General features: G+C 39.9%; 2 protein-coding genes and 1 long non-coding RNA gene across 6 annotated transcripts in view; 1 reads left to right on the forward strand and 2 right to left on the reverse strand.

Annotated features, from left to right (window-relative positions):
* Positions 1 to 80: 80 nt before the first annotated feature.
* Positions 81 to 7,728, reverse strand: eif4e1c (eukaryotic translation initiation factor 4E family member 1c). 2 transcript variants are annotated; one of them, XM_053678674.1, is made up of 7 exons: positions 7,439 to 7,501; positions 6,643 to 6,734; positions 4,564 to 4,659; positions 4,369 to 4,432; positions 4,157 to 4,270; positions 3,911 to 4,050; positions 81 to 1,219 (listed from the first exon to the last, which is right to left on the reverse strand). In XM_053678674.1, exons 1-7 carry the CDS (start codon positions 7,484 to 7,486, stop codon positions 1,105 to 1,107), a joined length of 669 nt encoding a protein of 222 aa, XP_053534649.1. In that variant the 5' UTR covers positions 7,487 to 7,501; the 3' UTR covers positions 81 to 1,104. The 2 variants fall into 2 exon arrangements, with proteins under 2 accessions (XP_053534649.1, NP_001187570.1); NM_001200641.2 differs by lacking the exon at positions 7,439 to 7,501 and adding an exon at positions 7,704 to 7,728 and having other exon boundaries at positions 1,007 to 1,219.
* Positions 7,729 to 17,117: 9,389 nt separating this feature from the next.
* Positions 17,118 to 25,042, reverse strand: part of tet1 (tet methylcytosine dioxygenase 1) — a 41,457-nt gene continuing 33,532 nt past the window's right edge. For all 3 annotated transcript variants that reach the window (XM_017464534.3, XM_047154242.2, XM_017464535.3), the window contains 6 exons: positions 23,366 to 23,574; positions 23,022 to 23,172; positions 22,142 to 22,231; positions 21,723 to 21,860; positions 20,973 to 21,282; positions 17,118 to 19,295 (listed from right to left, as the gene is read on the reverse strand). In XM_017464534.3, the coding sequence (XP_017320023.1) occupies positions 18,340 to 19,295; positions 20,973 to 21,282; positions 21,723 to 21,860; positions 22,142 to 22,231; positions 23,022 to 23,172; positions 23,366 to 23,574 (1,854 nt within the window). In that variant the 3' untranslated portion in view covers positions 17,118 to 18,339. The remainder of the gene's footprint in view (positions 19,296 to 20,972; positions 21,283 to 21,722; positions 21,861 to 22,141; positions 22,232 to 23,021; positions 23,173 to 23,365; positions 23,575 to 25,042) is intronic.
* On the forward strand, positions 23,570 to 23,983 carry LOC108263575 (uncharacterized). Its single transcript, XR_001812208.3, has 2 exons — positions 23,570 to 23,728; positions 23,830 to 23,983. It is a non-coding gene; the product is annotated as an uncharacterized LOC108263575 (long non-coding RNA).

The raw sequence follows: 25,042 nt of genomic DNA on the forward strand, positions 1-25,042 counted from the left end.
CAAACTGAATTTACACTGTGATATGCTTTGAAGTACATATTTCATTAATATTCTCTGAGTGAAGAAACAGCACAAACTACTTTGTTAATGCAAAGCATGTCATCTTTACTTTGAAAGAAGGTAATATACATCCTGGAATTACAAGATAGATACATTATGAGCAAAATAAATTCAAAATGAGTATTTGTCTTCATTTTAATTCACCCAAAATGCTGCAAATGAGATGTTTACAATGCTGATTGTAAGAGGAAAAGTGAAAAGCACATCTAAAAGCATGGCTGTATATGTATTTACGATATAATTCACTGTAAAAATGTTCTGTATTAAGCAGTAGTCCACATTGCTAACAACTTCAAAAACAAAAGGAAGGCAAATAATAATGGAAAACAAAAATAGGGCTTTTAGTCATCCTCTTACTAGGTAGCTCAATGGCAATGTGTACGTCATAAATAAATGTGGGGCCAACACAAAAGTTGAAAGGAGGTCCACAAGCAAGACTCCACAGCTGTTTCCATAGCTGAAACAATAATTGGCCGCTCATCCAAATCTCAAACCTGGAGAGCAACTGAAGCTCGTTTGTTGCAAACCTTTATGATATTCTCTCCACAGGCACCGCTGCAATCATGTCTCATACCAAATACCTCTAACCAAAGCATGTTAAAATGGTCGTGGCCCATAAAATGTGTGAATTAAGCTGTCGGTTCTTTTGTCCTTGTGTTATCATAGTTATTTTTTTTTCCATATGATTTTCATATCAAGAAGCATGAGAAAAAGAAAGGATAAGGGAAAGAACTGTCTTTTCAATCTAAGCCATAAATCTTTTCAGCTAGGGCATTTTTATTAGTTAGCACAATGTCTAAATATTCTAAAATATCACCTAGCAAGATTCACACAGCTTCAGCTGATGCAGTCCCTCTCATAGGTCGAAACCATTAGATATTCTTGGTTCATTTAGAATGGAGTACTACAAATGCACATGTTTAACATTTTTCTTTCTTTTTTTTCTTTTTTTTAAAAGGAAGGACACTACAGCAGTTGACAACTTAAACATAGTAATGTGATGCAAATTTGTAATTTTATAAACCTACAACTTGAAAGTCTTCTTCAAACCGAATACATGTTCTTTGTCGTAGAGCCACTTTTGCTAGAGGTGTCATCGTGGGACTGGTATCCAAGAATGTTTTTGATGGGGAGATTCAGGCGCTCTTTGTATTGTTGCCTGTATGAAAGGAAGAAACACAAGTATGCGTCACATATAGACCACGCTTACATGGATAGCAATAATCTAATTATTGACCTTATTCTGAGTAAGACAATATTCTGATTGAGGTGTTTACATGAGTTGCTCTTAGAATATACAGTATCTCAAAAGTGAGTACACCCCTCACATGTTTGTAAATATTTGATTATATCTTTTCATGTGACAACACTGAAGAAATGACACTTTGCTACAATGTAAAGTAGTCAGTGTAGAGCTTGTGTAATAGTGTAAATTTGTTTATAATAAAGTTCTAAATCCCCTCAAAATAACTCAACACATAGCCATTAATGTCTAAACCACTGGCAACAAAAGTGAGTACACCCCTAAGTGAAAATGTCCAAATTGGCCCCCAAACTGTCAATATTTTGTGTGGCCACCATTATTTTCCAGCACTGCCTTAACCTTCTTGGGCATGGAGTTCACCAGAGCTTCACAGGTTGCCACTGGAGTCCTCTTCCACTCCTCCATGACGACATCACGGAGTTGGTGGATGTTAGAGACCTTGTGCTCCTCCACCTTCCATTTGAGGATGCCCCACAGATGCTCAATAGGGTTTAAGTCTGGAGACATGCTTGGCCAGTCCATCACCTTCACCCTCAGCTTTTTTTAGCAAGGCAGTGATCGTCTTGGAGGTGTGTTTGGGGTCGTTATCATGCTGGAATACTGCCCTGCGGCCCAGTCTCCGAAGGCATTCCAAAGTACATGTTGGCATTCATGGTTCCCTCAATGAACTGTAGCTCCCCAGTGCCAGCAGCACTCATGCATCCCCAGACCATAACACTCCCACCACCATGCTTGACTGTAGGCAAGACACACTTGTTTTTGTACACCTCACCTGGTTGCCGCCACACACGCTTGACACCATCTGAACCAAATAAGTTTATCTTGGTCTCATCAGACCACAGGACATGGCTCCAGTAATCCATGTCCTTAGTCTGCTTGTCTTCAGCAAACTGTTTGCGGGCTTTCTTGTGCATCATCTTTAGAAGAGGCTTCCTTCTGGGACGACAGCCATGCAGACCAATTTGATGCAGTGTGCGGCGTATGGTCTGAGCACTGACAGGCTGACCCCCCACCCCTTCAACCTCTGCAGCAATGCTGGCAGCACTCATGCGTCTATTTCCCAAAGATAACCTCTGGATATGACGCTGAGCAGGTGCACTCATCTTCTTTGGTCGACCATGGCGAGGCCTGTTCTGAGTGGAACCTGTCCTGTTAAACCGCCGTATGGTCTTGGCCACCGTGCTGCAGCTCAGTGTCAGGGTCTTGGCAATATTCTTATAGCCTAGGCCATCTTTATGTAGAGCAACAATTATTTTTTTCAGATCCTCAGAGAGTTCTTTGCCATGAGGTGCCATGTTGAACGTCCAGTGACCAGTGAGGGAGTGTGAGAGCGATGACACCAAATTTAACACACCTGCTCCCCATTCACACCTGAGACCTTGTAACACTAACAAGTCACATGCCACTGGGGAGGGAAAATGGCTAACTGGGCCCAATTTGAACATTTTCACTTAGGGGTGTACTCACTTTTGTTGCCAGCGGTTTAGACATTAATGGCTGTGTGTTGAGTTATTTTGAGGGGACAGCAAATTTACACTGTTACACAAGCTCTACACTCACTACTTTACATTGTAGCAAAGTGTCATTTCTTCAGTGTTGTCACATTAAAAGATATAATCAAATATTTACAAAATTGTGAGGGGTGTACTCACTTTTGTGAGATACAGTACCTTTCATGTTCCTGTTTTACATGTTATAGAACATAGATCGATTAACGTCACATATCATTATGTCCCCATGCCACGAAGTCCGACGTTCCCTCCAGAATTTCACGTATCGACATACAGTTCGTCTTCGTTATGGTACCGTATACAGTTTTGGGTGTTTAATTTTTAATTTTACGAACACTTCCAAGTGCAGTTAATTATGTCATGCTATACATGCAAATATATGACTGCTTTAAGCCGTGGGCTGCGTCTGAATCCGCGTACATTCCCACTAATAAATAAATTTTTATATATATAAGCTGAAATACATGCACCTCACCGACTATATAGTAGGGAAGTACGCAATTTCGGACGCAGCCGTGCTCTCGTTTGCTGTCAAAAGATTGAGCTCTGCCGTGTGTGTATAGGTCCTGTCGCAAAATGCGGTGAAAACTCCCACACGGTGTTAATAGTGTGATTAAGGTGTGTACATGTCTATAATGCACGTCGATAATGAAACTAAAACAGGAATACTCCCCATCTTAATTCAATTTGTGTTCACTTTGAGTATGACTTTAGCCGGATTAAGGTCATCAATAATCGCTGTTTACATGATAGTTTCTTAATCAGAGTATTGTCTTAATCGGGTTGATATCGGATTATTTTTGTCCACGTAAACGTACTGATAGTCACACATGGAGAATTGATCTAACTGACTGAAAAGAACTCTAGGTGTGATGAAGAATACAATAATGCTACAGGAATGATCAAATACACAAATTTGGTCACAACTAAAATATTAAACAATGTGATATTCAGTTCCTCCTGAATGTGATTAGCCCCTAGTGGGCAAGGGTCATGCATACAGAAGCTGAAAGCTGCATACAGAAGCTCATAGCTGACATTAGTTTAAACACAACTACAAAATAATATAACTCACCCTATCGTCATAATAGCGTCCTTATTTTGGCAGTTGCCTGTCCAGATGGATATTTTATCCCCCTTTGGACGAACATTAACTACCGCTCCACAAACATCCTCACTGGCTTCATCAAAAGACTCGCCAATTAAACACAACAGCTGCAAAACAGGTCAAATAAAGCAATGTTAAAACAATGCACAAATAATTAAGATACAGGGCTTTTGCTTCAGAAACAAAACACTTCGAGGAAAGAAAAAAGCTTACCGTCTCCATCCAGTAGCGATCAAGGTCATTGTGTCGCTGCTGTTTGCTGAGCGTCATCAACCACCTCCCTCCAAGTTTATTCCTGTCATCCTCCCACATAGGCTTGATCCCATCCTGAGACACAGAGCACCCACAACATACACAGTGTGTGATCAGAACGCTGGTGCAGACATTTTACAGTCAAAAGAAACAAAAATGTCTTTCTAGCATACCTTAAATAAACAGTAATCACAGCCGAATCCAAGTTTACTGGGTTGTTGTATGTGGTTATATAACCTGTAAGATTAAAACAGAACAGAAACAGATTATTTCTAAGACGACTGAGATTATTTAATGTTTTGACAAATCAACACTAAAAAGAACAGCATGAGTACTGTAAGAGTTACAAATTACAAAGTGGCACTTACGCCCAGAAATCTTCCACTGTGTCGAACTTGGAGATCAGTCGCAGATTTTCTGTCCAGCTTTTGGTCTTATCATTTTTGAAATACCAGAGAGCCCATCTGCAGAGAGGATACAGTGGAAACTTGAGTAAGAGATTAACTAAGGACTAAATCCCTACATTAGACAAATATTCAAACTTATCACATGAAAGGATTACAGAATTGTTAAACAAATAAATGTACCTAATGGCAAAACTCTTGCTGTGGTTGAAATATTCATTGTTGAGAGTAACGTTATTCAGATAGCATACTTTATCCTGACAGAAAGGGGGGGTGAAGGTATACATATACAGGTCATAAATAAAAACAAGAATGGTCCAAAGTCCAATAACCAGCGAGAGAAAAAGAAAGAAAAAAAAGTTTACAAATGCTACAGAGGTTTTGGTCTATATATGTAATTTATCTAACAAACTGTCTGGAAAACAGTAGTAATATACACAGGGGAAAAAAAGTTAACCAAGTTTGATGATATTTTAAGTTCCTAAAAAGACAAAGAAGTTTAAGTATGAAAAAAAATGAAGTCAAATCAGCAGCATCAATTCAGCACCATTTCATTTGTACTCATTAAAAAAACAAAAACAAACAAACAAAAAAAAAAAAACCACATAACCATAGCAACGATGTCTCAGAAAAGTGTATCGTGAAATCATTTGTCACGATGTCGATATTATATCGATATATCGCCCAGCCCTACTTGTCAGTCAGCCTGACAATTCTGGAGTATCCATCCATCCATCTTCTACCGCTTACTCCTTTTCAGGGTCGTGGGGAACCTGAAGCCTATCCCTATCCCAGGGAGCATCGGGCACAAGGCAGGGTACACCCTGGACAGCGTGCCAGTCTATCTCAGGGCACAATCAGATACACACACTCGCACCCATTCACACACTACGGACACTTCGGACATGCCAATCAACCTACCATGCATGTCTTTGGACTGGGGGAGGAAACCAGAGTACCCGGAGGAAACCCCCGCAGCATGGGGAGAACATGCAAACTCCGCGCACACAGAGCCGCGGGAATCGAACCCACAACCCTGGCGGTGTGAGGTGAACGTGCTAGCCACTAAGCCACCGTGCGGTCAATTCTGGAGTATGTTCCAAAGGAAATTAAAAACCATATTATTTATACTGTATGTACAGACTCATGGTTCTTTATCCTAAGACTGATACAGAACGATTTGACACTTGTAACAGGTGACAAATCTGGCATGCAAGTTGCTTTTCATTAGCCGAAGATGGTTTTTTGTCTTAGCTGGATTAAGGACGAGTCTCCATCAGTGTAATTATGTTATCAGATTTTCAGAACGGTTCCATTTGAAAGAATAAGCGCTTCAGTAAAAGGGAGCGTAGATACTTTTTTTCACCTTATCAGACTCAACTACAGAAACTTTAGAGCATGATCAGACAGACTTTAACTGGAATATGTAGCAGTTCCAGCTCATGAACTATGCTACTGGTTTCTATGTGCACTACCCTGGGAGGAGGGTAGGAGGGAGGGAGATAGATATCTTTTTCTCTCTCCATCTGTGTTTTTTCTTTCTGTATGAGCATCATTAAATTTGTTTGTGTAATGTTTTAAAATAAAAGTATTTCAATATGATAAAATAAAATGCTACAGAGGGTATTCAAAGCGACGCTCGGAACGAGTGCGGCTTCTCGTTGGTGCAGAGAGAGTGCAAAGCTGAGCGGCGTGTAGCAACAAGGCCGACGGCTCTAGAAACACAATCACTCATCATGTGTGCTCAGCACTTCCTACTGGGCACAGCAAAGTGACAGACTGTTACAGTATCTCTCTCTCTCACACAATCTCACACACACAATCCATGGTGGCAGAAGCCAAACTGACAGACACTGTGAGGAACATGATGGCAGGAAAGAGAAAGTAGGACCTGATGCCATGAAGCATTTTATCTTGTCTAGGTTGCCAGGAAGGTCCTGACCCGTATCGTATTGGGGAATCCCGAACTGGATGGATAATGAGAAACAAGGCCAGTATGAAATTCAGGTAGTGTGTGGTTTTTGTTTCAAGAAGTACTGTTACCTGTTTTGCAAAGGGTGTTTAATGTACTGTTCAGGACTGGCAGCAACTGGTGTGGGACTATCACTCGAGCCCTCTTCACTTTCAGGTCCTCGCTGCATGAATAACAACATCATTATTTCAAATGTATTCTGTAAACATGAATTCATAATATTCATATCTTCACATTTAATTATGGTTAGAGAACTTGGCCTAGAAACATTTAAAAATATAGAGCACGGCAAATGAAGTAGAAGGAATAACTAAGCAACGCAGGGCTCCATAATAAAAAGCATCAGTTAGAGAAGTGGAAACAGAGCTACTGGGAAAATTCCTTCTCCTCGTATAATCCCGGGTTCATAGAGATTTACACTCACTGCTTGTGTGAGGGAATACGTTCAGAAAGCAATCTGCCAAATACAACACACCCTCTACTGGCGGAACAACAATCCAGCTCATCAGGAATCCAGCTCATCCTATGTTAGCCTGCTAGCTAATGTGAGTTCATTCAGAACTACAACACCGCGCCTCAAAACCACGTCCAGATATTTCTGCAAAAAAGTTCTAGAAAATTAAAGCACTCTCAAGCCTAGGATGATTAAACCTATGGATGGGTGTGAATGAGTGCCGGGGTCAGCACGGTGTTCCCCTGTAAAAGAGAGCTAGCAAAAGCTGCAGCCAACACACGTGTCCAACTGGCCAGAAATAACCGACAAGCCGGCAAAAACACACACCAAGTGCATTCGTTTAAAACTAACGAACAGGACGACCGAAAATGAGGTGTTAACGCGAGCTAAAAAAAAATGTCCACCATAAGCACCGTTGTGTCTCTAACTGCCGACAGGCAATGCCCCCCGAACAAGTCCATTTAGAAGATAATTAGCTAGCAATAGCTTAGCATCGGTGCTCGTCCACCCCAAGTTGAGAAGCAGAGCGCGCGCCCCAACGTTTCCCACACAGACATTAGAACCGCCACTGTTCAGATGAGCTGAGCGAAAACAGCCCAGAAATACACAGGAACATCAGCTTTGTCATTTCAGAAACGCATGAAACGAGCAAACTAGGTGCACCCCTTTCTCCCTTACCGGCTCCGAAGTCGCCATCTTGCTTGTAAAATTCTTCTGGCCCTTCGTTACGTCACACTGCCAACCGGAAACTACGGCAACCGCTGAAGTCACGCGGACTCCTACACCGCGTCACTGCTAATGAATGACTCACGTCTGAAAGCCCACGCTTCAACACCCAGCCCCAGCCACACGACTGCTGTTCATGAAACTTACTAGCTACTGTCACCTTCTACCGTGTTATATCATAAAGCTCCATCTTTTATTATTAATAATATTATTATTTTTAAATAGGTATCTCCAATGTTTTCATTTAACTCTGAACATTCTGAACTCTTAAGGCAGGGGTTTCTGAACTAGGGGTCCTGGGCTGGATTTACAAATTGTGTCCTCACAATTTCCTCTTTTGTTTCATTCATTCATTTATTACACAAATTAATATATAAAATAAATATATCAAAGACTGAATTTGTGTGCTAATATTCTAAAATGTCACCAGGAGTCATATTCAGGCAGGCCCTATTTAAATTAATAGGGTACATGATATGATATATGAGGCATGGTGGCTTAGATGTTAGCACTTTTGTCTCGCACCGCCAGGGTTGGGGGCTCGATTCGCACGTCCACCCTGTGTGCGTGGAGTTTGCATGTTCTGCCCGTGCTTCAGGGGTTTCCTCTGGGTACTCCTGTTTCCTCCCCCAGTCCAACGACATGCTGTGAAGGCTGATTGGCATCTCTAAATTGTCTGTAAGTGTGTGTGCGATTGTGTCCTGCAGTGGGTTGTCACCGCATCCAGGATGTCCTCTGCCTTGTGCCCCGAGTCCCCTGGGATAGGCTCCAGGATCTCAGTGACCCTGTGTAGGATTAACTAGTACAGAAAATGGATGGATGGATGATCTTGACTATCTTGACATGCTTCACTAGCATAAGTCAGCAATAAAAATGGTCAAATTTCTCCATCTACCTTCATTAAACAGTGTTGATTCTTATATTGAAGCCTTATGTAATTTTATGAATAAAAAAAACTCATGTAGGCTTCAAACCTACTGAAAGGTTTTACCTTTGATTTTTCTAGGTTAATAAATTCCTTTGTAAGGTCAGAGTTTTTCGATTTGAGATGCAGCCTGTCACACAAAGCTCATCACTGTGCATGAAATTGAGAAACATTTTAAAGTTTAGCTTGGAAGCCTGATGGCCAGGGATGCTTTGGCTCTAATGTGCCATTTGGTGAATATCGATTTGAAATCATGCAAAGAGTGTGTGAACAATGCTGCTTATGCTGCCGCTGCTTTGCACATGCATGCAAAATCATTTGGCAAGTATAATCCGGGTACCTTTGCTTCGCATTGGGCCGTATTACACCACCCTGTCAAGGATTATTATTTTACTGTAACAACACAGCAATTACCACTAGACTGGTAAGTCAGTGCAATGAATATTCATTTGGTTGTAAGTCACTTATATTACACGTACACGTTACTAACAAAATAAAATATTCAAATATTACAGTGGTCCTAAATTAGGAATCTGGATTTTAAGTACATGTAGGTCGCTCCATACCTGATGTCTTGGTGAGGTTATATCCTCACATAGGTTTTCGTACTACTGCTATGCGGATGACACTCAAGTCATCCTCTCCTTCCCTCCCTCAGACACTCATGTTTCCACTCAGATCTCAGCATGTCTGGCAGACACCTCATCATGGATGGCAGCTCATCATCTGAAAATTAAACTCAGCAACACTGAACTGCTGTTCATCCCAGGAGATTCATCACCATGTCAGGATCTTGTGATCTCACTGGACAACTCTCTGATCTCACCTTTTGTCACTGTGCACCTTGGGCTTAACCATGGACAATCAAGTCTCCTTTTCCTCTCACATCGCTAATCTGACACGCTCGTGTCGATTTCTCCTTTACAACATCAGAAGGATTCGTCAATTTCTATCCATACAGGCCACTCAGGTGCGTGTTCAGTCCCCTGTCCTTTCGAGGCTGGACTACTGCAACCAAACCCTGGCAGGTCTAACTCTGAGCGCTATTCGACCTCTGTAGCTGATCCAGAATGCACAACTTGTTATCAACCTTCCTAAGTTCTCCCACACCACCCCATTGCTACGGTCCCTCCACTAGCTTCCTGTAGCTGCCTGCATCAGATTTAAAACACTGACGCTTGTCTACAAAGCCAAAAACGGACCAGCACCCACTTTCCTCAAAGCACTTATCACACCCGCACTGCACCACTCTCTCTCCGATGTTCTAGCACTGTTCAACTGGTCCCACCATCTCTCAGGATACAAGGAAGATATGCATCAAGACTCTTCTCTGTTCTGGCACCTAGGTGGTGGAATGAACTTCCCTTAGATGTCTGAGCTTCTGAGTCACTGGCAGTCTTCAAACAGCATCTAAAGACCTACAATCCCCTCTGAAAATATTGGAACATAATATAGAACATAACACATGAACATAACACATGAACAACATAGAACATAACACATTTAGTATCAAACCACACAATTTGTAGGTGAGCAAAAATACTGGAACATGTGACTGACAGGTGTTTCTTGTTATCCAGGTGTGTCCTGTTCGATTGATTGTTTAACAAATAAATAGCTCTGAACATGTATTCTTGGTTTTGCATTCAGTTTCAGCTTTGAAGACTGCATTTGTTGTTAAAAGGCATAAGTCAACATGCAGAACAGAGAACTGTCTATGGGAGATAAGTAATCTATTTTAAAGCTGACAAAAGAGGGAAAATCAATCAGAGGCATTGCACAAATGTTGGGCCTAGCCAGTCCAACAATTTGGAATGTCCTAAAAAAAAAAAAAAACCCACTGATGTACTGAGCAACAGACACTGAAAGGGTCAGTTAATGACAGAAACATTGTGAGAGCTGTTAAGAAAACCCCCAAAACAACAGTCATTGACATCACCAATAAGGACAGGGGTGAAGGTATCACAATCCACCATTTAAAAGAAGACTTAAAATAACAAAAATATAGAGGCCATACAACAAGATGTATCAGAAAGTCAGGTTGGAATTTGCAAAGAAATACAGAGATGAACCACAAAAGTTCTGGACCCAAGATTAACCTCTATCAAAGTGATGTAAATACCAACGTGTGGAGAAAGAAAGGATCGGTTCATGATCCAAAACAGACAAGCTCATCTGTGAAACATGTTGGAGGTAGTGTAATGGCTTGGGCTTGCATGGCTGCTTCTGGAACAGGCTCACTAATCTTTATTGATGATGTAACTCCTGATGATAGCAGCAGAATGAATTCAGAAGTTTACAGGAACATTTTATCTGCCAGTTTACAGAGAAATGCATCCAATCTAATTGGTATGAATTTCATAATGCAGCAAGACAATGACCCAAAACACACTGCCAACACAACACAGGACTTTATCAAGAAGAAAAAGTGAAAAGTTGTAGACCGGCCAAGTCAATAACCAGAGCTTAATCCAATTGAGCATGCATTTAACCTCCTGAAGAGGAGACTGAAGGGAGAACCCCCCTCCCCCACCCACCCAAATCAAACAACAACTGAAAGAGGCTGCAGTAAAAGCCTGGAAAAGCATCACAAATGAAGAAACCAACACTTTGGTGATGTCAGTCAGTCGCAGTCGCAGTTATTGCAAGAAAGGGATAGGCAATCAAATATTATGTGTTATTTAATTTACTTTAAGACTTATCTGTTCCTGTACTTTTGCTCACCTAAAAATTCTGTGGTTTGATCCAAAAGGTTCTATGTTTCATGTTGTTTAACACATCTAGATAAAATAAAAGCTGAAACCTAAATTCACGTCTCATATCTATCTTTGGATATCAAACCCAAATGTCTTTGTTGTATAGCACAAACAAAAAAATTGCCATTTCAGTAGTTTTGGAGGGTACCTCTTCTAAATTAGCACTTCAATTAAAAATAAATAAATAAATAGTGTTGTCTGTGTGCTTTTCTTACTATATTACCTCTCTGACAGAGTTTTTTGAATGATGGCATTCTTAATCCATGATCTAGTGAATCAGTTTCTGGATATACTTATTGACTGAGATTTTAAAGAACTTCTGTAAATTGCTCTGGATAAGCGCTCCTGCAAAATGCCATAAATGTAAAATTAAACGTAGCTTGGGCAAGGTTTGGGCTCACAGAAAAATAATAATATCTATTTGGAGTCATTTGCTCAAACAGTTTGAGAACCTTTGCCTTAAGGTTTCTTCAGTTGTTCCATTCAATATAGAACCCTACAACGGAGTGTTTCCCTATCATAAAGAGTCCAAAGTACAATTTTTTTAGGAAGACTAGAAGCCTTATTTATCTATTGAACCCTCACAAAAACATTCAAATGGCATTTTAGCGTACACCCACCTGAAAAAAATCCCAGTTTGTTGTAACTAGCTATCAATACACAGGCCAAGCTGGTCATGCTGGTGGACCAACTTTGCCAGCTGGGAACTAATTTTCCAGCTTCCTTGTTAATTGTCTAAACTGAACATTCTCATTGCCTTACTGTAATTCAGAAACGGTTTCCTTTCTACCAACACTGTCAACTGGCAAAGATCTACTGGTTCCAATTAATGATATTAAATTAATTCATTAGGAATTAGATAGGAAATAAGTATTAATAAGTATTAGGCCAATTCTTATTTGGAAGTGGGGTTTTTTTTATGCAGGCCATGTACCCAAAGCAGAACACCACCAGAGACATGCAAAACTTTTGATTGTGGGTTTGATATCCTTTGGCATGCCATTGTACACTCAGTGAGCACTTTATTAGGAGCACTATAAAAGACGACTTTTGCTTTGTGACATGGTACTTCATGCTGGAAGTAGCCATTAGAAGATGGGTAAATTGGGGAAGTACATGGTCAGCAACAATACTCAAGTAGGCTGTGGCATTCAAATGATAATTGCTTGGTATTAACGGGCCCAAAGTGTGACAAGAAAACATTCCCCACATCATTACATCACCTCCACCAGCCTGAACTGTTGACACAAGGCAGGTTGAGTCCATTTATTCATGCTGTTGGTGCCAAATTCTGACCCTACCATCTGTGTGCCTCATCAGAAATGGAGATTCATCAAACCAGGCTACGTTTTTTCGGTCTGTAGCTGGCCAGTTTTGGTGAGCTTGTACCCACTGCAGCCTCAGCTTTCTGTTCTTGGCTGACAGAAGTATAACTCGACGTGGTCTTCTGCTGTTTTAGCTCATCCGCCTCAAGGTTCAACGTGTTATGAATTCTGAGATGCTTTTCTGCTCACCACAATTGAGTGGTTGTCTTTCCTACTGTTATATTTGTTACTATAGCATTTTCTTTATGGCACTATTCTGAGTAAACTCTAGAGACTGTTATGTGTGAAAATCCCAGGAGATCAGAAGTAATATAAATACTCAAAGCAGCCCATCTGGCACCAACAGTCACGCCATGGTCTAAATCACTGAGATCACATTTCCCCCCATTCTGATGTTTGATGTGAACATTATGATATATTATGTGAATGATGTGAACATAAAATCTGCAAGATTGTATGCATTGCACTGCTGCCACACTATTGGCTGATTAGATAATTGCGTGAATGTGTAGGTGTACAGGTGTTCCTAATAAACATTACTCAACAACAAACTCTATTCTTTTCTTGCAGGAACTTCTCCATGACCATCTGTAGTCACTGAATTTATTTTAAAGGTGAGCCTGTGTTTTTAAAGTTCTTCATATTGGCATCTAATTGATTTATAATGTTAAGTATGTTATTACTCAGCTACTTTCAGGAGGATTTATTTATGTGACATGCTTAAGTTTTTTTTTTTTGTAAAAATAAAATAACAAATTTTTTTTTTACACAAAACAAGGAACTTGTTTAAAGGAACTTATTAAGATTCAAAAGTTTGTAATTAAATGTAACTATCAATTCACTGGAGCCCTGTCAAGATTTTTCATACTTGGCTCATTAAACAAACCTGCAGCCACTTACTGTGACAGGGAAAATGATAAAAACATGATAAATGTGTTTATTAAATAACTAAACTACAACCCTGCATTATGTAGGATGTGTTTATTGTAAACTACACTCAAAAATTCACAAGTAGCATAAATTGGGCTTGAATCCTGTTCCACTAACTGAGTTCTGTCTCAGGGTGCTATCTTTGAGTTTTGACTCATGGTGGTGAATCATACTGGGCTATATTGCCATGGTTACTTGCTGCTTGGCCAACATGCTCCAGGACAGGGTAAGTTTGGTATTACTTTGACATATCTGACAAGATAGCACAGAATAAGTAACATGTAATCTAGTTATTAAAAATGATTCAACAAATGCTTTTCAGAGGTCGTTTCCAAGAGTGATTGGTGCTATGGATTGCACACACCTTCCACTCACCACAAGGCAGCTTTGGTGTTTAGGTATTAGGAACACACAAGCACCTACACGTTCATGCAATTATGCAATTAACCAATTATGTTACAGTAGCGCAATACATAGAATCATGTAGATACTGTTCTTCTAAAATTCAGAATGGGGAAAAATGTGATCTCGATGACTTTGATAGTGGCATGGTTGCTGTTGACAGAAAGGCTGGTTTGAGTATTTCATAAACTGTTGATCCTGGGATTTTTACACAAAACAGTCTCTAGTGTACATGGAATGGTGCAAACCCCCCCCCCCCCCCCCCCCAAAAAAAAAGAAAAAAAAGAAAAGAAAAAAAGATACACTGAGCAGAAGTTCTGTGGCCAGAAACACATTGTTGATGAAGGAGGTGAGAAGAGAATGGCCAGACTGGTTCGGGCTGACAGGAGGTAACGGTAACTCAATAAACACTCTTTACAACTGTGGTGAGCAGAAGAGCATCTCAGAATGCACAACACATCAAAACTTGAGGCAGATGGATTAAAATAGCAAAATAGCACATGGTGTTTCACTCCCATCAACCAAGAACAGGAATCTGAAGCTACAGCAGGCACTGAAACTAAACAGTTAAAGATTAGAAGAAGACCGGGAGACATGGGTAAAGAGTGATTATTTGTATTAATGCAGCCTTCTTGTCAGCTGAAACATGTCTAGCCATTCTACTCTGACCTCCTTCATCAGCAAGGCCTTTTCCAGCCACAGAACTGCTGCTCACTGGATGTGTTTTAATTTTCACAAGACTGTTGTGATTGTGAAAATCCCAGGAGATTCTGAGATACTCAGACTAGCCTGTCGGGCAGGGACAACCATGCCATGTTCACTGAGATCACATTGTTCCCCCATTCTGATGTTTCATGTCAACATTGATTGAATATCTTGACCTGTATGTGTATGATTTTATGCACTGCACTGCTGCAACATTAATTGATTGGATAATTGCACGAATGAGTTGATGTATTAGATATACAGTAGCTGCATATATTTCTTCATGTGTTAGACTTGTTATGGACATGAGGGAGATTAGATCATGATGCCGTCAATGTACGCTATGATCATCTCTCCTAACATTCCCCAGAGGACATTGTTCACAAAGGCTTGAAGGATGGAAGAGGCACTGGCCAGACCATGTGTTATAGTGAGGTACTTATAAAGTCCAGTGGTGCTGAATACTCTTTTCCGATTCTCCCCCTGTAGTCAATACGTGGGCCAAAGACTTAGCTCCTTCTTTTGCACAAAGAAGAATCCAGCCAATGGTAGTAGAAGTAGATGTACACATGCACCCCTGTTTGAGAGCTTCAGTAATGTTCTCCTCAATGGCTTTATTTCCTTGGGCAGACAAGGGATATACCCAGGAAAAAGGCGGGGTAGTGTCAGATAAGAAGTCTATGGCACAATCATATGGTCAAGGTGGAGGGAGCATACAGGTTTTTTTATACTGAGTACTTCAGCATATTCAGAGGGAATTTATAAGGCTTGTTCTGTATCAGGGCTTGGGAGGAGGGGGCTGATTCAGAACCATGGGACAGCTTGCGTGAATGAGTGATCTTGTATTGACATTACAATGACAAGATGTCCTTCAACTACAACACATTAACTCATGTGATGAGATAGTTGTGGTTATGTTTAATAGGTTTTGTTCTATGACTAACTTGCTTGGTGAGATGCCCTTGGTGTATCACAAAATGTTTTTTCCATCCCATTTATCTGAATTGCAATGTAGTAGTCACAAAAGTGGCCTTCTATATAAAGTTACCAAATTGATGATAAAAATGAAAACGAATTAACCATTGCTCTCCATTTTAACTGCTGTAATGTAGTCTACCATATGTCACCTGAATACCATTGAAGTCTTACCCTCCTATGCTCATCCTCATCAAAATATGATCGTTCCAATTCTCTATCCTTTGAACAGATTTAGTACTCTCATTTCACTTTTATTGTTTGCTGTAATAATAAATCCCACTACCATTTCCTCCTCATGATGTCTTTGTCACCACTTTCACATCTGCCTTGCTCATTCGAGATCAAGATTCTCATTTCTATGAAGCTGCATTATAAAAACAATTCTACTCTTAAAAGTGCCGTGAATATAACATTGAACAGAATGTATCGTATAATGCAATAACAGTTACCTGTTACATATTTAGACTCAAAGCTTACTTAAAAAACCTGCAAAACCACTGCAGTGACTATTTCACACGGATCAATCTACACACTTAGTTTCCCCAAAAGGATTCAATCAAAAACACATTTCATAAGGTTAATGGTGACTTTAATATGTGACAAGACTTAACTGTTCTCTGTTTGCTTATTTTTTTTGCAGCAAACTGCAATATAGGTTTTAAAGGGTCAGCAAATAACTACTTTGTTGACTATGGTGAATGAGTTATTTATTAAAGTCACTGCAGACACGTCTGCACATGTCTGGTGACATGTCTGGTGTATAAACACCAATGGCATCTGTTTCCACAAAGAGTAACAGCCCAGTGTTATTATACTATATTCTTGGCCTTTGTTTATGTATGAAAATGAGCATTTTGCTATGTTGTAGTCGATAGCTCTGCACTCAGTGCTTGATATCAGTGCTTTTCAGAAATGCAACAATTTCCTTGTTCAGCAAAAGTAGCTTTAATTGGAAATGTACACTAGAATGAATATATCCATGCCATTTTGTGTCTTCAGAAGGTCCTACTTGGTTTTTGTAAGAACTTTCTCTGCCTTTGATGTAAGGAGGGGGGAAAAAAAACTATAAAAAGTGATTTTACATAGCTGGCATGAAGAAATGTTTTTCTAGACACAAACGCTTTCAATATAAAAGTTTTGGGAGTACATCATAATATACTACATTTACACAGTAAACTTTAAGCACCTTAAGGAAAACGATTGGAAAAACCTAGGATTTCCTAAATTGCAATAACAAATGTCAATTATAAAACTTAGAAAGCATTTCTACAGTGAACGCAATGGAGTAGCAGGTTAACAAATATATGCTGGTTTAAAAAACTAATATTCAGACATTTACAAAGAATGCAAATTGTAAAACAGGGCATGATTTATTTCAAATTAAAAAAACACCATAAATCAATAAAAAAAAAAGAGGATCTACTATCAGTTGGATGTATAGTAGGTCTTCAAAAAAGCACCATGGAGAAACATACAGTAAAACTATTGATGCATTTTAGCACACAAATGTGACAAAATATTATGTCAGATTATATAAAATGCTGATTTCAAGTCTTGTTTCACACTCTGTTGGAGCTGAAAAACCTAAACAACTGGGAAACTAGTAATATTGTACTTTATGCAAATTCCAGTAATAAAATGGTTTCGATTCCACACATTATCAAAATGCAGCATATAACCTTCCATGATTATTGCTTTCATAAGCATGGTTGTTAAAAAAAAAAAAAAAAAAAAAAAAACCTGAATGGGTTTCAAACCAACTTGCAAAGCATATATACAGATACTGGATGAAGGAGGTCGCTTATAAACAAAAACTGTGCATACAGGACATTTCAAAAGTCAAGTTGTTTCAAAGTGCTTTTTTTTTTTTTTTTTTTTTTTCAAATAACGCAATGTGTAATGGGAATAATTCAGCATCAATGTACCTTCATTACATGATAAAAACCAATGCTACATGTTCAAATCTAACCAACAACCAACTGTGTCACAATACTTTCAAATAGTAATGTATGTCATTCTGTGGATATTCAAAGTTACTGCTACAATGGCACCATAAAACAGCAACTATTGAATTTTTGACAAGAGCACCCAAGCTGAGGCAAAGAAAACAAAAACAAACAAACAATAGAATTCACATTTTACAATGTCAATTCTGAGTGTTTACTACACACATCATTTTCAGGTTGACACAGTAATATTGCAGTAAACAGGCTTGGACCAGAAATTAAATACAAACGGTTGCAAAAAAAAAAAAAAAAAAAAAAAAAACAACATTCAGAATAAATAGTCACATCTTCTATGCACTAATTCCATCTCTTTGTATAAAACCAGCTTTTAAAACATCTGTTGTGAGCACCATCTCTTTAAAAAAAAAAAAAAAGAAAGAAAAAAACATAGACACCAAATCTCACAGTTAAAAACTGACAAATGTAGTCAGTATCATTTGAAAAGCTGAGATGTAGAGTGAAAAGTTAAAACAAAAAAAAAAAAAAAAGGGAGGGGGGGGAAAGCATGTTTTAAAAACAGAGAGATCTGACTGAGGTAAGGCATTAGTGGCATGGCCACGGTCATGTCCAGCGGTTATAAGGCCCAGTGACATGAGTAAGAGCATATGGGGATGATGTGGTGATGTTGTCCCGAGTAGCTGTTAGTGATTGGCGAGTAGGGACATTTAGCTCCTCCCTCTCATCTTGCGACACATCTTCCTCTTCACTTTCTGAAACTCTCTTAACTGCTTTTGACCGTCCCACGTTTGCAGCCTCAGATCCCAGCCTTTCAGCTGCCTCCTCTCTCTCCCTGGCCTTTTCGGCCATCTTGGCCTCCCACTGGAGCAAGCCATGGCCTGGTGCATTGAGACTCTTGTGCTGATAGAAGACGAGAGAGATGCGAGTGGGGTGGCTGCGGTTAGGCTGCAGGATGGGAGTGGTGGCGTGAAGCTCATGCCGAGCACACTCAATGAGGATGGAGCCATGGGACGGTGCCACTGCGACCCCACCGATATTACTATCCAGGAAGTTGTGTTCACTGTCTGACCACACCTCCTCAGCTTTAACCTCTTCTGGGGTCAGGGGTCGCAAGGTTGTGGGTGGTTCATGGTGGTAGTTGTTATCCAGGCTTGGCTGTGCTTGGTTCAGTCGGCTGTGGAGACCCTCGGCCTGGGCTGGGGAGAGCAGTCTTGGAGAAGCTCCACCCTGGAAGCAGTGCACTTCCATGGGTTCTGTCTTTACTCCAAATTGGTAGTCACTGAAACCTTGGGACTCGGTTTCTAAGGAGCCTTGTGTATCCTGCTGGTTTCTGAAGGGCTTCTGTCCTGCGAACTGGGAAGGGGCAGGCAGGTTGCAGTTAGAGTAGGGAGAAAGTGCTGCACTGTGTTCACTAGGGCCCCCTTGTGGAGTACAGTCCATGCTGCTGTAAGGGCTGGATGAATCTATTAAACTTAAAAAGCGTGTCTCCATGTCTGGAGTCACTTGCACAGGTGGACAGTATTTCTGCGCCTCGTATTTCGGCGAAGTGCTTTTAAAACCTATGAAGAAAAATATACCTAATTAATAAGAATGTAAAATAAAAAGAAAAAGTTATAGGTATAATAAAGGCAACCAAATGCAACCCCAATTCCAAAACAGTTGGGACACTGTAAAATGTAAATAAAACAGAATGCAATGATTTGCAAATCTCTTAAACCCATATGTTATTCACAATGGAACATAGAAAACATATCAAATGTTTAATCTGAGGAAATGTACCATTTTACGCAAAAAATAAGGTTATTTTGAATTTGATGACTGCAACACATCTCAAAAAAATTTGGGACAGGGCAGCAAAAGGCTGGAAAAGTAAGTGTTACTAAAAAGCAACAGCAGGAGGAACATTTTGAAACTAATTAGGTTAATTGGCAACAGGTCAGTAACATGATTGGGTATAAAAAGAGCATCTTAGAGAGCCAGAGTCTCTCAGAAGTAAAGATGGGATGGAATCTGGATGGAAGAATATGTTGCTCTAAAACCTGTATATACCTTTCAGCATTGATGGTGCCTTTCCAGATGTGCAAGCCGCCCATTCCATAGGCATGAATGCACCCCTATACCATCAGAGATGCAGGCTTTTGAACTGAGGGCTGATAAAAAAAAAAAGCCAGATGGTCCCTCTCCTCTTTAGTCCTCTTTAGTTTAGAGGATGTGACGTCCATGGTTTCTAAAAAGAATTTCAAATTTCGATTTGTCTGACCACAGAACAGTTTTCCAATTTGCCTCAGTCCATTTTAAATGAGCTTTGGCCCAGAGAAGATGGCTGCATTTCTGAATCATGTTCACATACGGCTTCTTCTTTGCATGATGGAGCTTTAACCAGCATTTGTGCTTTAACCAGCATTTTGATAATATTATGTACTGTAGCTGAGATATTAATAAGTTTTCGCAATTTTACATTGAGGAACATTATTCTGAAATTGTTCCACAAATTGTAGACTCAGTTCATTGCAGATTGGTGAACCTCTGCCCATCTTTACTTCTGAGAGACTCTGCCTCTCTGAGATACTCTTTTTTTATACCCAATCATTTTACTGACCTGTTGCCAATTAACCTCCAGCTGTTTCCTTTTAGTAACACTTACCTTTCCAGCCATTTGTTGCCCCGTCCCAACTTTTTTGAGACATGTTGCAGCCATCAAATTCAAAATTACCTTTTTTTTTCTTCTTAAAATGGTACATTTCTTCAGTTTAAACATTTGATATGTTTTCTATGTTCTAGTGTGAATAACATATGGGTTTATGAGATTTGTAAATCGTTGCATTCTGTTTTAATTTACATGTTACAGTGTCCCAACTTTTTTTGGAATTGGGTTTGTATTACATTAAGGATATTCCATTCTACAAATGTCTGTGGGTTTATTTGTAAGAACACAGGTGGCAACAAGAAAATCCTAGCCGGCAGAGAAAAAAAAGCAGAATTTTGTGCCACAAAAACCTAGCATATTTGGGTGGATGTCACAAATATATGCTAACAGAATTAAGTCTATAGACCACATCTTAATAATAAGCAGCGCCTCCATTTTTTTTTTACTGAACAATAATTCCACTGTCTCGCCTTCTTATTTTCTATTGGCTATTCAATGGCTAATCCTCTGCTATTAAGAGTATCACACAAACATAACCGGTTTTGTGAATCACGGATAGACAGTAAAAGAATGGCACTACTGACAATACCTTTGAGAGGCTCGTTCTTTGTTTTTGCTGGGGTGACCTGCTTCTTTTCCTGGCTGCTTTGTTTCTCTCGCTCTCTCTTGGCCTCTAGTCTTCTCTTGTGGGCAGACTTGACAGGCTCAGCCAGCATACGTACTTCTCGTGGGAAGGATGAGAGCACCTGCAGGGCTCCAGTCTCCATCTTAGCCCTCTGGCCCTCGACCCGCCCAAACTCATCAGTCTCTGAGATCTTATAGAGAGGCAGGACATGAAGCTGCTCATCTTCTGGAATGTTTCTCACCGCACGGTTATCCTCTTTAGTTAAAGTGCACACCTGCAAGTGGTAGAGCATACTTTTTTATTGACATGGTTCAACAGGTTCACTGGTCAAATAATGCAGAGTTTTCTGCATGTCTGAAAAAAGAAATCTTTAATATTGGAGTCAATTGGCATTCAATAGTTTCTGTGTATTTACAATATTCAAAACGTATGTTTCAACATGACAGTTTGGAGTTACATCACACACAGACAGTTAGCCTGGAGTTAATACTGCCTCTCAATTAAGGTGATATCCAGCAAGAAAAACGTGCTTAATTTCACACTCAGAAGTGTGCGGCATTGAGACGTGTTTTCAGCAAACTCCTGTAGTAGTTACTGCAGCAATTACATATGACGTCTGAATACCCATATGGGAAATTTCGGTATTAAATCCTCACTACGTGTGCTTACCTCTGCTTTGAATATAACCCTATATAAATGATGTGCAATGCTCACCACAGTACTCCCGTTGGTCAGGTTGTGTGTGTCCCTGTGAGCATGAGCACAAAAGTCCACACACGCCGTCACACCAGAGAATGGACGACCCTCTCTTGTGCCCAGACGACAGTCTTGCCCCAATTCTTCCTGCCGCACCTAAAAGGACACCAGTCAACTCAGCTTTTCTATTTCACTACAGGGTATCAGCCTTCACAGTGAGTCAGCAGAAATTTTTAATCCTGAATACTGTCAACATGGAGAATGTGGATAAAATGTATTGATACTTGCACTAATAATCGATTAGCATCTGCAGAGCTCATTTCTCCCCTTTTTTGCTCAGACAGGCTCTTACAATACTAGTGATTTCCCTCTACTTTAAGCGTTGTGTAATGCATTAAGTTTACAACTTAATTATTTGACTGGCATTATGGTTATACCTGGTTTTCATATGCTTCAGGGGCAAGTCTCTTATACACCGGAGCCACATCCTCTGCCAAATTCTGCAGGTTGCTTTCAAGCTTCTCCTCCTGTTGGGAAAAAAAGTGTATATTACGATTTTGTGTTTTAACAATGGATCCCTTACACACCTCAACATTGTACGTGAATCATGCTGGGGAAACATGAGCGCAGTAACACAGTTTGTGAATGAGGATGTTGATCTACCTCACAGATTCTACCAAACATGTTCAGCACATATGTGCTTAGTCTGCTGTAATAAGAGATTAATACAAGAATAGTAAAAATGATGGTTTATATGCATATAGTATATATTTTAATTTTTTGTGGAGTTTTTATTTGTAGAACTGCTATTCCCTTTAAAGAAGAGTAAAAGTGACTGTTTATGTACGTATACATAAACTGGCATCACTTTTATCCTAAACCAACAGTGTTCGTGCATTATCACATTTCCACATTAGACAAATGCACTGTATACTGTTTAAGCTCACACCATGCACTTATGTACACATTCAAATAAATCTGCATTGCTATCACCCCCCAACTACATATCCATAGGAATACATGAACAATAGAAGCTACACATAATTTATGATGAAAAAGTGAAAGGAATAGGACATATGCTTCTTCTGAAATAATCTAGGTACATTTGGTTATGTAATTGTACTAATTGTACAGTCCTTTCAGTCATATTCATTATCAGTCATATTGTATGTCAGAGTTTGCATTGAATGATATAACCCATGATGTTTTTTTTTTTTCATGTCATACATGTATAAACCCCATGGCCAATATGATCAGCAATAAAAAAGCACCTCTTAAAACTATGAAGTCCACTTAGTGAAGGTTTACTGCTCTTACCTCCTCAGGGAAGTCACCCTGCAGCCGGAACTTTCGTGGCACTTTACTGCGTGCAAACTTGCAGCCATTGTAGTACATGCTCCATGAGCAGCCAAAAGAAAATGAGGCTCCACAGGTCTCTGGGTTCAGACCCTGACAAGCACAGGTACGACTGAGGAGGCAGGTTAAAAAAAAAGGGTGAAAAGAGGAATATTAATCATAGACTAACACTGTCTAGTTAACAAATGATAACTAGCAGCCCTCACTCATCTGTGATACTTAAATAACCACTCATGTGTGGTTCATCTGTGTGTGTGTGTATGAATCATGGGCATTCTTTGTGCTGTGTGCAGTTCTTGACTCACTCCTCATTGAGAGCGCAGCGGCGGTTGGTAGGCGATCCGTATGTGTAGAGAGTTTTGGTAAGATCCTGGTACAGTTTATCAGCCATGTTGCGTGGGATGCCCTCCCAGGCTAGGATGAGGATGACCACCACTGCATTCTGGCAGCGGTGACCTGCACGCTTACGCACCAGGCACAGCAGCTTCTCCTCTTCACTGCCCCGACGGATAACCTGAGGGGCATAACTAGGGCTGGTAAAATTTGCCATGGGTGACACACCTAAGTAACTCTTATAGCATATATACAGTTTCCACTCAACTCCATTTGGTTTGTTTAACAGTATAATACCAGCTCATGCCACGACACCTCTACAACAGCAGAGAGTTGTGAGTACTGAACACACCCTTCCTGTTCTCTATACATTTCCATTTTTTTAGTCTAGAAGTGCTTCTCAATACTCAAACTGATGCTTCCTCGTGTCCTCCAGCCCGTGACCCGGTCAACGTCAACCATCTTGAAGGACATATGAATTCTCTAATTGCACCGCAAGGAGATGAGGAGTGAGGAAGTTTCCAGAGTAGCTAGGAGCGAGGATACACAGGTGTATCCTATGTGGAAGTGTTTCTTATCGAAAAACCTGGCACACGTATAAATTCCCCTCCTGCTTTACATATGCCACAATCTCAAACAAAAAGTCCTTTGCTGATGTGAAGGAATTTTGTGTTAAATATAATTCATTAAAAATATGCTTACAATGAGTATTGTAATTAATTGATACTTGCATGTTTGGATACGCAAAGCTGCACAAAAGATGCGATAATTTATGTATTGTTTATTCATTCATTGTTGAATAACCCAGACATTTCACATACTATCAATGCATTTTGCTTTATTAAGAATGTTGTTATTAACCAAGCTCAAACAACATAACAGCACATTAAAAAAATTAAGCATAATGGCAGATCTCTGAAGCGCAGTGAGGTCATCCAGCTGAGCACAGTCATCATTAATTGACGTCGCTTTTAAGTGACGCTTGAGAGAGCGAGGATATTCCATTCGACCTGCTTCAATTCCTCTCTCCTCACATCTCATCCTTGCATCCTTCCCTCATATCCTAAGGGGGTGGGGCTAAGACCCAAGAAAAGGAAGCGAGGAAAGGAAAGGAGGATGCATAAATAAGAAATGAGAAGCACCCTATGGACTAAAATAAATGACTCATTCCTGCATTGTGAGGTATCGCCGATATCTTTATTAGGTAAGTTCTGATTCACTGATTCAATTCTGCCATTTCTGTGTATGACCTTTGTTTTGTGTGAATACTTCTCTTGGATTTTCCCTGATTGCTGTTTGGGATTGCTCCAGCAAAACTCCAGCACATAAAGCCTAAACCTTCTCCCAAGTGTCTATCATTACAAGCAACTAGATATGTATGCCCTATTTATTCTCACCTAGCACTCAGCTTAACTTGTACTCATCAATGCACGATACACAATGCACTTATCAATTGATAAAGATACACATGCCTATTATCAATATTCATTGGCCATTTTGTCAGGTACAACTGCTATACAATTGTACTTTTCAAAAGGAATCACAATTACTGACTGTAGTAATAATAATAATAATAATAATAATAATAATAATAAAAGGTGCTGTATTCCACAAGGTCGTTAACTGGACTGTTAATCATCCGGGGCTGA

This window comes from Ictalurus punctatus, chromosome 3 (genome assembly GCF_001660625.3).
Source record: "Ictalurus punctatus breed USDA103 chromosome 3, Coco_2.0, whole genome shotgun sequence".
NCBI lineage: Eukaryota > Metazoa > Chordata > Actinopteri > Siluriformes > Ictaluridae > Ictalurus > Ictalurus punctatus.

Coding starts and splice junctions, on each gene's coding strand:
- eif4e1c (XM_053678674.1), bottom strand. CDS start 7,486: ATGGACTTGTTCGGGGGGCATTGCCTGTCGGCAGTTAGAGACACAACG. Junction 4,271..4,368: donor GTGATTACTGTTTATTTAAG/GTATGCTAGAAA, acceptor TCTGTGTCTCAG/GATGGGATCAAGCCTATGTG. Junction 4,051..4,156: donor ATCGCTACTGGATGGAGACG/GTAAGCTTTTTT, acceptor CCTGTTTTGCAG/CTGTTGTGTTTAATTGGCGA.